Source organism: Rosa chinensis, chromosome 5, assembly GCF_002994745.2.
Source record: "Rosa chinensis cultivar Old Blush chromosome 5, RchiOBHm-V2, whole genome shotgun sequence".
NCBI classification, from domain to species: Eukaryota; Viridiplantae; Streptophyta; class Magnoliopsida; order Rosales; family Rosaceae; genus Rosa; species Rosa chinensis.
This window is the reverse complement of record NC_037092.1, coordinates 62,986,021-62,998,101: the sequence shown is the minus strand read 5'-3', so window position 1 is coordinate 62,998,101 and position 12,081 is coordinate 62,986,021. Positions and strand designations below refer to the sequence as shown.

The window sequence follows — 12,081 nt, the reverse complement described above, 5'->3', positions numbered from 1 at the left end:
ACCTGTCATTGTTGTTTCACGCTCTCATTGAATCGAACCCTAGGTATGGCTGGACCCGACGCAAGCTTTGTGGATGAGATCTGCCAGGGAGATGAAACTGTTTCAAAAGGCGTAAGAAACCTAGCCATCTTCTTTGAGACTCTCGGCGCCTCTTCTCCCGGTATGAAATTTGCTTCTCAGAATTTCGTTCAATTTTTCTTTGATTTGAAAGAAGATATATTCTATCCTTTATTTTTTATTTTGGAGTTCGCAAACTGTTTCAAAGTTCTTGTTGCTCACTAATCTTCCTTGTACTAATCTGGAATTTCTTGCCAGATACAAGGAAACAGTTCAGTTCCAGGGCCCGGGCACCTAGTTCTTAAACCAGCAATCGAAAAGGTTGCGGAGGATCCACTGGTTCAGGTTTTGCCTTAGGTATTGGGGTTTTCTGCTTAAGTTGTTCCCTTTGTTAAAATAATTGTGAAAATATTGCCGCTATATTGTATTTTTGTTAGTTTTTGAGAGAGATCTGAAATTTGTCTTTTTTGTTTCTCCGATCATAGAAGAAAACCCTGCTTCCTGTTTACCTTCCCCCCCCCCATTAAGCTTTTACTATTGAATTCTACTTTTTTTTGGTTAATAACTTTGAGATTGCTTTCTCTACTATGTGCTTTTTAGCTCCTATTACAACCTGGTGTTTGTGTAATTGGCCTGGTGTTTGTGTAATTGGCTTAATCTTTTACAAACCTATACTCGAATGAGTTCCCAGTATTTATGTAACGTTTGGTAAAGCTATATTTTGTGTTAAATATCCCAGTACTTAATTAATTGGTATAATGTTTCACAAAGCTGTACAAGCGTTTAAGTTTCTGGTGAAAAGGGAATTCAGCTGTGACTACCATAGATTCTTATTGTCTTATCTTTTATGGGTATCTAACATCAGAACTGGAAACAAGCAGGCACCTATACCTATACTCCTGTCGACTTCAGGTCCAAGTTCAGAAGACCAGTGACTGGTGGAGATGCTTCTATGGACAAAGGAGTACCTTGCAATGAGTGTTCTAAGGAGCACCCCCCCCTTATTCTTATTGCCCTTATGCGCCTTGTCATATTTGTTATAAGGTTCACCACCATAGTTATTGCCCTTCCTTCGACCATATCCCACAGGGTGCAACTTTTGATCATGGCTATCAAATAATTTGTGGATGTGGTAGTGAATTTAATGAGGATAAATGGGTTTGTACCTCTTGTGGTGGGAGCAGAGCAATGCTAAAGGCCAAGTATTGTAACATTTGTAAAAGCGTGAAACAGCACCGCGCATATGAATGCCCGAAGGACAAGGTTCTTGCTGCCAAGTATAAATTGGCCAGAGACAAGAGGCGTTCAGTTGTGCCGAATAGGATTCCATATCACATTGCCTATATACCAGAATCATCATCAGGAAAGATCTATGTTCCAACTCCTCCTCCTGGGTGGGTTTGTGGACACATGAAAGAAGGCTCGTAGCTGCTGTCGAGATAGACGAATGTCAACCCGCTTTGTTTGAGCCACGAGCTCGTAGTTGCTGTCGTGAAAGACGATTATGATTAGACTCGTCTCAGCCTTAACAGAGTCAAATAGATTTATATTCACTGCGTGTCTATGAGATCCTGAATTGTATTGCTCAAATTTTATTTATTTTTTCTATGAAGGAAATAGAAAGTATAGATCGCAGGTGTTCGCTGTATTATTTAGTGAATTTAATCAGATTAATGTGATTTTTTGGAGGCAGGAGGGAATTTAATCTATACCGATGTGGCGTCTTATTATTGGTTAGTTGACTTAACTTGGAGACCAAGTAGCATAAGCATGTTGGTGTTTGATTAAGAAGTGGATGTGCATGGGGCACCAAAGCCACCACTCCTTGATTGACAAGTTGCAGATTTCTCCATGTAAATATGAACCCGGCCATATTTAACACGTAGTTTCTCTGTCTAGAATTCTCAGCGGATTATAACTTTTGATCCATAACTCTAATTTAGGATTTGTGAAAAGCTACGGATATGTTTTGATGCCCTGTTTCTATTTATTGAGGTTTGAGTTAGATCGAACAGTTATTTTCATAAGGTTCATATTAGAAGGCTAGTTTTATGATCGGTACTGTCGATCGAGGTCAGTGGGTTATGTAATGCGTGACAAAGTTCACATCTTTAAAATTCTATAAGATTCTAAAATTCATTTGTTGTAAAACATTTTATTTTCTATTTTTATTTTTGGTCTGAAAACATAATTATGATATGTATAAAACTGCATGGTTTCACTAACTATGTAATTTCTCAGTTAGCGTGTGGTTTTACTCACACACCCATCTCTGATATCTCTAGCAAAGAAGTACTAGGAATTTGTTTAGTCAGAAAGGGATTAGACAAGGCTAGAAGGAAAAACTTTATACTGCTTTTGTGCATATCACTCACACAATCACACCTCAAATTTGGCTCCAAGTGGGAGTCCAAGGCGTGACAATGGCGTGACAATGTCTCGGGCTCTTATCCTCAATTGGGTCAAATGGGTTTGTACTCGCCAGATTTCGGAGCTGAACTCGATGACGACTCGTTGGGTTGATCTAAGTCAAAGCATTAAACGGTTTCGTAAATACTTGGCTTTTGACCAACTGCTACTTTTCAGTGTTTGTATTTTAAAGCACACAAGTAGCATCATACATTGTGGCTATGTGCTTCCTAATATCACAAGAATCGCAAATTGCATCCATGAAAGTAAAACGTCTTTGTTTTTTCAAGAATAGTATATGAACTATTGCCCACTGAGAATTAAGGTACTTAAAGTTTACAAACTATCACAACTGTATGTGGATTTATAAATCCGACATTTGGTACATACCACCAATGACTCCGTTATTGAGTATACCATCTGGCATATTTTTAAGGGTAAATCAGTCTCTTAATAACAACAATGGGATTAATTGCATAATTACCTAATTTGCTATGTACACGAGAGCTCTCCTACAAAAACTAGAGAGATTGTGCCGGAAGCGATAATTCGACGACATAGAGGAAGCCAATCACGATGTGGCACACAGCCACACCAGTACATCGCCATCTGCGTCACCTCCATCACCTCCAAAGTCTCTGACATCGACCCTCTCACCTTTTCTTCTTCCTCCTCTCCAAGGAGTCCCTCCTCTAAGTCCTAGTCGAGATCCAGCAGGATTCGATACCACACTCTGAAATTTTAGGAAAACCCATTGATTTCTCAGCAATAATTGAATTGGGTTTTGGTTAACTTCCCTGAAAACTTAGAAATCCAATAATAATAGACTGAAATTTCAAGAACCAATAGTGAGAAATCTATTTTGTTTCTTCAAATGTCATGAATTGTGTATCAAGAACTATATTTTTGTGGATTGGGAGATGAAAACGAACACTACTATCAGCAATTGGGAAGCCCCAATTTGTCTAACCCTGAGAAATTAATGAAAAAGCACTACATATTTAAAGGCATATACTAAAAGTGTGTCGGGTTTGTAAAGTTATGTACTAATGTGATAGTTTGTAAACTTTAAGTACCTCAATTCTCAATAGACAATAATTCACATACTGTTCTCAAAAATTTTCCTCATACCAAAGTGTGAAACAAATTCACATTAACCACCTGACCTATTCTGCTCTCTACAAGTTACATGCATATATGCAGACGATCATTTGAGATCCTACAATAGAAAAGAATTATATAGAATAATATTACAGGGTGTACATGTCTACTTCCAACTTTCATAATATTATATGTTTCTTCGTATTAAAAAAAATGTGTTTCCATAGGTCTCTCTCTCTCTCTCTCTCTCTCTCTCTCTCTCGGAAACCCTAAAGGCCGGTTTTTTATTATGGGAAATCATCCTCGTCCGGCAGCTTGCCTATGGCCTCGCCGTCATCACGAGGTTGGCTGCCGGACGGGTATTGGATATGGCTGGGATGGAGTTCAGAGGTGGTGGTCGTGCTAGCAGATCTGGCGATCGAACCCTGATGATGGCGCCATCGATCTGGCTAGTTTTGCGGTGGCTTGGGGTTGGGTTTCTCCATGGCAGTTATGGGTCGAGGCGACGTGGCTCAGATTGTTTTGGGTCATAGATGGTATGCTCGTGGCGATGCAGATCGAGGTGGTGCAGGTCCTGGCGTGTCCCATGCGGTTTTGGGTCGCAGGCGGGGGATCGTGGGGCGCGGATCGGGATGGTGCTAGTTGTGGTGGCGTGCGGCGGACGGAGCTTGGCTGGTAGGTGGACTGGACCGGACCAGGTTATTGAGCCTTGGGTGGACCTTTGCTTGATGGATATCCAATTTGGGCTTTGAGTTTATGGGCTGTTTACCCTAGTCCAATAGCTTCTCAATTGGGCTAGGGTTTAGGCCCTTGGCCCAACCCTATGTTTTTAGTTTTGTCTAAATTCAATAAATTCCTTGTATTAGGAACCTAGATCTCTAGCGCCTCCGGCGTAGTACCAAAGCAGGATCTCCGCTATCTTGAGGATCTCCGCTATCTCTACGATCTGAAATTTATAATGAGTGAGTCTATTTCTACGTACCAGTGTGGGTGCTACCACTACTTTCTTGTCTGTCTATGTCCTGAAATGACAGAGGAAGGGTATGTAACGGCCTATTCTGGCTTGTGATGAATATATTATTTCACCCCGTGGGCTTGATTAAAAAAAAAAAAGTCATTATTTGGGGTGATATACAGAAAATTTGTAATCATACCCTAGTATTATATAGTAAGCTAGGGCTGTGTGTAGGACTCTAGGACAAGACAGACATAAACCATTGGGCTTTAGAGTAATAAGTACGTACAATAAATGTGCAACTTGTTCATATTGTTCTTACCAAATACTACCAAGCTGGCAATAGAATTTATATGGAAATGTCTGCTCACCTAAGGGACAGTTTTTAAGGGACTGTGAGGGACAAATGAATCTGATGGCTGAAAATAAATGCATAGTTTTAAGTTGTTATAATTTCTGCTTTTATATTTAATACATGTGGTTGAGATGCATTTGTCCCTCACAATCCCTTAAAACTGTCCCTTAGATGAGCAAATCTGTTTATATAGATATATATTAGGGAATAGGAAAAAAGGCCAAAGCTTTTTTCTTTCTTCTTTTTTATCTAAAAAGGTCAGCTCTTCATGTGGTATATTTTTCCCATATCTACCCTTAGTTAAGAGATCACTTGCCTGGTATGTTAGTGTTAACCTGCACTAAATCTCCAATGAGGACCTTCAACATTGGACAAATGCTACCACTCTTCATTTAAACGTAATTATTGCAACTCAGCAATTAATTATTCATATATATTCTTCTAGTCCGGCTGTTTTTTCCATTTTGCTCATCTACAACTCGATCGGGAAGTACTTACCTGTGAAATATATATATATATATATATATATATATATATGACTAATAACCAACTTATTGTAAGGGGTCTCAAGCTAACAGTCTTATATTGAATATATGTTCCATCGAAAACCAAAGAGAGTAAAACCCAAGTCCCAAACAGATATGAAAATATAGTATGCTTTGGGAAAAAATAAAGAATATGAAGATTGTTCAAGTAAATCCAGAACATGTGTCTGACCCAAACTCTAATTTACTTGACCTAGTTGTAATAGGGTTGAATTAGAGATATTCTCGGAGATATTCATAGATATCCGATTAATTGTACGATTATCTTTCCTTGTATAACTCGGATTCCATGTCTTGTAATCTTCTATATAAAGAGGCCCCAATTATCAATGAAAGCACGACTCAATTCTCTCCCAATTCAATTTTCCTTAAACACGTTATCAACATGACACCCTAACCTTAAATCCTAATAGCCAAAACAAAATCCGAATACAAAATCTTGAAACCCTTTCTGCCCCCGCCGCACACCTTGAAGCCCTCCACACCAGGAATCTAGAACCGGCTGGGAAAATACCGAATCGGCCATCAGAAGAAGGGCTAGTTTGGGATTGCTGTGACTTTAAAAAAAAACTGATGTTGCTGTATTGTGAGAATAATCAGCTGTGAATTAAAACAGTTTTGTGTTTGGTAAGTAATATTTTTAAAAGTGTTGTCAGTACATAAAACAACTACAGAGCGTGTTTTGATCCACAACAGTTTCTAAAAGTAACATCTGGGTTGCTTCTAAAATCTGCTGCCAGTGACCTATAACTTTAAATTAAGGCAAAATAGTCAAATTACCCCCTAACTGTTCTCATGACTGCTGATTTACCCCCTGACATTTCAATTTTGATTATTTACACCCTCACTTTTCTAAATGATGCAAATTTACACCCTATAGTTAAATTTTAGACTTTCCATCCAATTTCTCCGTTAATTTGGGTAGCATGTGAGGAGCATTTTCGTCTCTGCAATTGTCACCCAAAAAAAAATCAAGAAAAAATAGAAAACTTCTTCTCTATCTATCAATCTCTCATTTATCTTCTTCTCAGCATGACCTCTTCCTTTATGTTCCTTTTATCGAGATCAATATAATGCAATCTCAACTTGAATCAATCAACATGACCTTCACATGCTTGTTGTAATTTTAATTTTCATATTCCATACATATAAATATTTTAGTTTGTTCGATGGCTTCTCAATCTTATACACAATACAAACCCCTCCAACTAGAAACATGGAAGATCAAATTCTCATATATATGAATGTTTGAAATATTAATGACCAATCCGACTTTCAAAGAAAAAGAAAACCAGAAACCTAAATGATCAAAGAATGTTTCTCCTTTAGTGATATGATCATCCAATCATTTGATGTGACTAGCAAATATTAATTAAGCGATCAATTGCAAGTTAACGATGAATCTTAAAATAAAGGGAGTGAAGAAGAAGAAGAGATGGACAAGGAAGGCAAAGGGCAAGTTTTTTTTTCTTCCTTTTTTAACGAAGAACAGTTTTGTATTTTTTTATTTATTTCTTTGACGATGTGTTGGTTTGTTTAGTTTTTTTTTTTTTTGTGATAGTTGAAAAGACAAAAAAAAAAACTCCTTACGTGCTAACCAAATTAACGGAAAATTTGATGGAAAGTCCAAAAAATAACGATAGGGTGTAAATCGGCAACAATTAGAAAAGTGAGAGTGTACATAATCAAAATTGAAATGTCATGGGGTAAATCAGCAGCCATGAGAAAAGTCAGGGGGTAATTTGACTATTTTGCCTTAAATTAAAGCTGTTTTTTATTTATTTACCAAACACAATAAAATCTAAAATTTTGAACAAAAACTTATTTTTTTTTTTTTAAAGCGAAGCAATCCCAAACGGGACCTAAGTAGACCACTTTGAAGTAGAACAGTAGATCATCTCATCTCATTTCAACAATTAACAATAACAGACTGTCTCATCTCATTAACAATAAATTTAGAAACTCAATTAACAATTAACATTAACAATAAGAGTAGATCATCTCATATCAATTCACATTAATTTCGAAGTACAATGTTAAAATACAACAATCAAATGCCTATATGTCATCTTTTATCAATACTCATCTCACTATGAACAATATGGTTTACTTCTAATCTAAACTAACTTCAGAGTAAATCATCAATTTCATGTTCAAGACAAAAAGTGCTAAATAACCAATATAAGCATAGCGGGGAAGAGTAATCTAGCTGCTAGAACTTCTGCTATGGATTGTCATATAAATCTTGTGAGAAGATTGGTTGATACAAAGGAGCTGAGTTTAACTTTGTGTTATTTGATTTGAAAAATGCACTAAAATATGGGTGTTTAGTATTTTTTAATTAGTATTTAGTTATTCATGTGTGAATGTTAGAATTGTAAATATATTATTGACACATGGCAATATAATAATAGAAAATTACATAATAGCACATGACCAAAAATGTAAACACAGAAAATTCACTTTTAAAAAAATTTATACAAATAAGGACATGAGCCCAGACCCAAAAACCAAATGATACAAGCCTGACTCTCAATTTTAATGGAAAATAACCAAAATGCTCAAGTTTCATCCATGGTCAGTGATATATGAGTAGTGGCTAGTGGGCCCCTCTTGTTCGTGCGTGCTTCTTGAATCCCGCTTTCCCACTTCCCCCTCTCTCTCCCTCTCTCTCATATGCAGGGTCTTCCTAATCCTTACTTACCCAAAATACAAAAACTAAATGGATATGATTAATACAAAAACTAAATGGATATGATTAATTTCTTCAACGAAAATGAAAAGCCTTAAACAAAGTGAAAGAAACCAAAGAAGAAAGAAGAAATATCTAACTTGGTGGGCTGCTGCAACTTTGACCTAGAGCCCCCCCTATTTAGGGCTGTCAATGGGTCGTGTCGAGTTGGGTTCGTGTTGGGTTAAGGTATTTGTCATGTCTCAAGATACAAACTCAAATCCAACCCATTTAATAATCGTGTCAAAAATTTAAACTCAAACCCAACCTATTTATTAAACGGGTTACCCGTTTCCAACCCACTTAACCCATTTAATAAATAGGTCGTGTCGTGTTAGATAAAATGACCAATTTAAGGGTTAACAATGCGCCCCATTTAACTAAAAAAAATGCATAAATTGATTAAATTCACTAAAAACTCCACAAGATGAAGAATATAAATAATTAAATCCAATAATTATAAAGCAAAATATTTCAAATTGTCTAATCCTATGATCAAATACTCCTAACGTCCAGAATTTCAAGCAGAAGTACAGTATAATCGGGTTATACGGGTTCACTTTGTGTTGGTGGGTTGACCCGTGGCCGACCCATTTATTAAATGGGTTATGGCAGATTGACCCATGGCTGACCAGCTTTTTAATCATGTGGGTTCAACCCACTTTATTTCGTGCGGGTTTCGAGTCATGTTATCGGGTCGTGTCGGAATTGACAGCCCTACCCCTATGTACCTCTCTCTCTCTCTCTCTCTCTCTCTCTCTCTCTCTCTCTCTCTCTCTCTCTCTCTCTCGTACTTTTCTCTGGAGCTCTAATTCAAAGTTGTCTCTTCTCTCCGCATCTCTCTCTCAATGCATGCTTTCCAGAATCGCCAATTCAGTTAATGATTGCACTCGAATGATTGATGTTTAGAAGATTTAAAAGTGTTAATTAAATGGATGCATCTGTTGCATTGTTAATCTGTTTGATTGCCAAGAAATTCTGTGACTACTTGTTGCAATTACATGCCTGTTGGATATTATTGTCTTGGCAGAGGGTCAACAATGGTCTCCTGATGTGAAGATTTGATGTCATATGTAAAACTTGATGTCATATGACAAATTGAAAAATCTGGTATTGTTCATTGTAAATTATATTACGAAGAATTATTTGTAAAGTTAGTAATACCGGAAACCGAAACACCAAATTTGGTACATATGATTAAACACCGAAAATTTTGGTTTGTAATTGATAGCTCCATTTCAAAACAGAAACCGATTCGAAACGAATTTCAAAATCGAAAACTTTGATTTTGAAATTGGAAACACCTAACCGATTTGAACAAACTGATTGACAACCTTATTTTTGAGTTTTTAGTGGTCGGTAAGGCACCATATTCTAGAGATTAATTAATTGTTTAGGAGAGTTTGAGATATTTTTGTAATCCCTGGGTCAACGACCCATAAAGCTTATGGAACCACAATTCTGACAAACCAGGCCCAACCGTGTGACTTGACCCGACCTACTGAGATCATCGAAATAAAAGGCGGAAGAAACCTGTAATTGTTCTTTAACGGTCTCATTGAATCGAACCCTAGGTATGGCTGGACCCGACGCAAGCTGTGTGAATGAGATCTGCCAGGGAGATGAATTTGTTTCAAAAGGCGTAAGAAACCTGGCCATCTTCTTTGAGACTCTCGGCGCCTCTTCTCCGGGTATGAAATTTGCTTCTCAGAATTTCGTTCAATTTGCTCCTTCCTCGTATGATTTTGAATTTTCAACTGTCTGTTAAGAATTGTCTTCAAGAGAAAAATCGTTGTTTTCCCTATTTCGTGGTTTTTGTTTATAATAAGATTAATAATTGTGAAAATATCTGTTACTTTCAAAATCTTTTGAGACAGATCCTAAAGTTCTTGTTGCTCACTCCCTGTACTAATCTGGAATTTCTTGCCAGATACAAGGAAACAGTTCAGTTTCAGGGCCCGGGCACCTAGTTCTATAACCAGCAATCGGAAAGGCTGCGGAGGATCTGCTGGTTCAGGTTTTGCCTTATGTATTGGGGTTTACTGCTTAAGTTGTTCCCGTTTAGTTAATTAAGCTGTTCCCTGTGTTAAAATAATTGTGAAAATATTGCTGCTATATTGTATTTTTTGTTAGTTTTTGAGAGAGATCTTAAATTTGTCTTTTTTGTTTCTCCCTATACAAGCATTTAAGTTTCTGGTGAAAAGGAAATTCAGCTTGATTCTTATTTTCTCATCTTTTATGGGTATCTAACAACGGAACTGCCAACAAACAGGCACCTATACCTATACTCCTGTCGACTTCAGGTCCAAGTTCAGAGGACCAGTGGCTGGCGAAGATGCTTCAATGGACAAAGCAGTGCCTTGCAACGAGTGTTCTAAGGAGCACCCCCCTTATTCTTATTGCCCTTACAGACCTTACAGGCCTTGTCGAATTTGTTATAACGTTCACCACCCTAGTCATTGCCCTTACTTTGACCATATCCCACAGGGTGCAACTTTTGACCGTGGCTATGAAATAATTTGTGGATGTGGTAATGAATTTAATGAGGATAAGTGGGTTTGTACCTCATGTGGTGGGAGCAGAGCAGTGCTTCAGCCCAAGTATTGTTCCATTTGTAATAGCGTGAAACAGCATGGCACATATGAATGCCCGAAGGACAAGGTTCTTGCTGCTAAGTATAAATTGGCCAGAGACCAGATACGTTCAGTTGTGCCGAATTTGATTCCTTATGACACTGTCTATATTCCAAAATCATCATCAGGAAAGATCTATGTTCCAACTCCTTGTGGGTGGGTTTGTGGACACATGAAAGAAGGCTCGTAGAGTTGTAGTTCCTGCCGAGATAGACGAATGTCAACCCACTTCGTTTGAGCCAGGAGCTCGTAGTTGCTCTCGAGATAGATGATTATGATCGGACTCGTCTCAGCCTCAACAGAGTCAAATAGATTTATATTCATTGTGTGTCTCAGCCTCAACAGAGTCAAATTTTATTTATTTTTTCTATGAAGGAAATAGAAAGTATAGGTCGCCGGAGTTCGCTGTATTATTTGGTGAATTTAATCCGATTTATGTGGTTTTTTTTCGAGGCAGGAGGGAATTTATCTTGGAGACCAAGTAGCCTAAGCATGTTAGTGTTTGATTAAGAAGTGGACGTACATGGGGCACCAAAGCCACCACTCCTTGATTGACACCGGCAGATTTCTCCATGTAAATATGAACTCAGCCAACCCGGCCATATTTCCGTATCATTTTCCAAGAGAGCTTCTCTCTATATTTCACACGTAGTTTATCTGTCTAGAGTTCTCGGCGAATTATAACTTTTGATTCGTAACTCTAATTTAGGATGCCTTCTTTCTATTTATTTAGGTTTGGGTTAGATCGAACGGTTATTTTTAGAATGTTCATAGGTTTTAGGATTGGTACTATCGATCGAGGTTAGTGGGTTATGTAATGTGTTACAAAGTTCATATCTTTAAAATTCTATGAGATTGTAAAATTCATTTCACTACAATCTTATTATTATTATTATTATTATTATTATTATTATTATTATTATTATTATTATTATTATTATTATTATTTGTCTGAAAACATAATTTTTTGTTGCATGATGTCACTGGCAAATTACATAGTCTACTCATTTAGCGCATTGTTTAACTCACACCCATTTCTGATATCTCCTGCAGAGAAGTACTAGTAATTTGTTGAGTCGGAAAGGGATTAGAGAGGCTAGAAGGAAAAGCTTTATACTGTTTTCGTATGTGTCACTCACACAGTGACACCTCAAATTCAGCTCAAGGTGGGAGTCCAAGGCATGACGATGTCTCGGGCTCTTATCCTCAATTGAGTCAAATAGGTTTTTACTCGCTGGGTTTCAGAGCTGAACTCGATGACGAATCATTGGGTTGATCTAAGTAGCAGCATTAAA

At 37.4% G+C, this 12,081-nt stretch overlaps 1 protein-coding gene and 1 long non-coding RNA gene across 3 annotated transcripts; both read left to right on the top strand.

Annotated features, from left to right (window-relative positions):
- LOC112202364 lies at positions 1-1,619 on the top strand. The gene is made up of 3 exons (XR_002937317.2): positions 1-160; positions 316-414; positions 939-1,619. It is a non-coding gene; the product is annotated as an uncharacterized LOC112202364 (long non-coding RNA).
- Positions 1,620-9,638: 8,019 nt separating this feature from the next.
- Positions 9,639-11,536, top strand: LOC112202363. Of its 2 annotated transcripts, none has more exons than XM_040505631.1 (3): positions 9,639-9,844; positions 10,084-10,182; positions 10,426-11,536. In XM_040505631.1, the coding sequence occupies exons 1-3, from the start codon at positions 9,730-9,732 to the stop codon at positions 10,974-10,976; spliced, it is 765 nt and encodes a 254-aa protein (XP_040361565.1). In that variant the 5' UTR covers positions 9,639-9,729; the 3' UTR covers positions 10,977-11,536. The 2 variants fall into 2 exon arrangements, with proteins under 2 accessions (XP_040361565.1, XP_024199118.1); XM_024343350.2 differs by having other exon boundaries at positions 10,084-10,170; positions 10,426-11,534.
- Positions 11,537-12,081: the final 545 nt, after the last annotated feature.

Bases quoted from the DNA above. Each gene is read 5' to 3' on its own strand.
- LOC112202363 (XM_040505631.1), top strand. From the start codon at position 9,730: ATGGCTGGACCCGACGCAAGCTGTGTGAATGAGATCTGCCAGGGAGAT. The intron at 9,845-10,083 runs GTATGAAATTTG...ATTTCTTGCCAG, and splicing joins TCTCGGCGCCTCTTCTCCGG to ATACAAGGAAACAGTTCAGT. The intron at 10,183-10,425 runs GTATTGGGGTTT...GCCAACAAACAG, and splicing joins TGGTTCAGGTTTTGCCTTAT to GCACCTATACCTATACTCCT.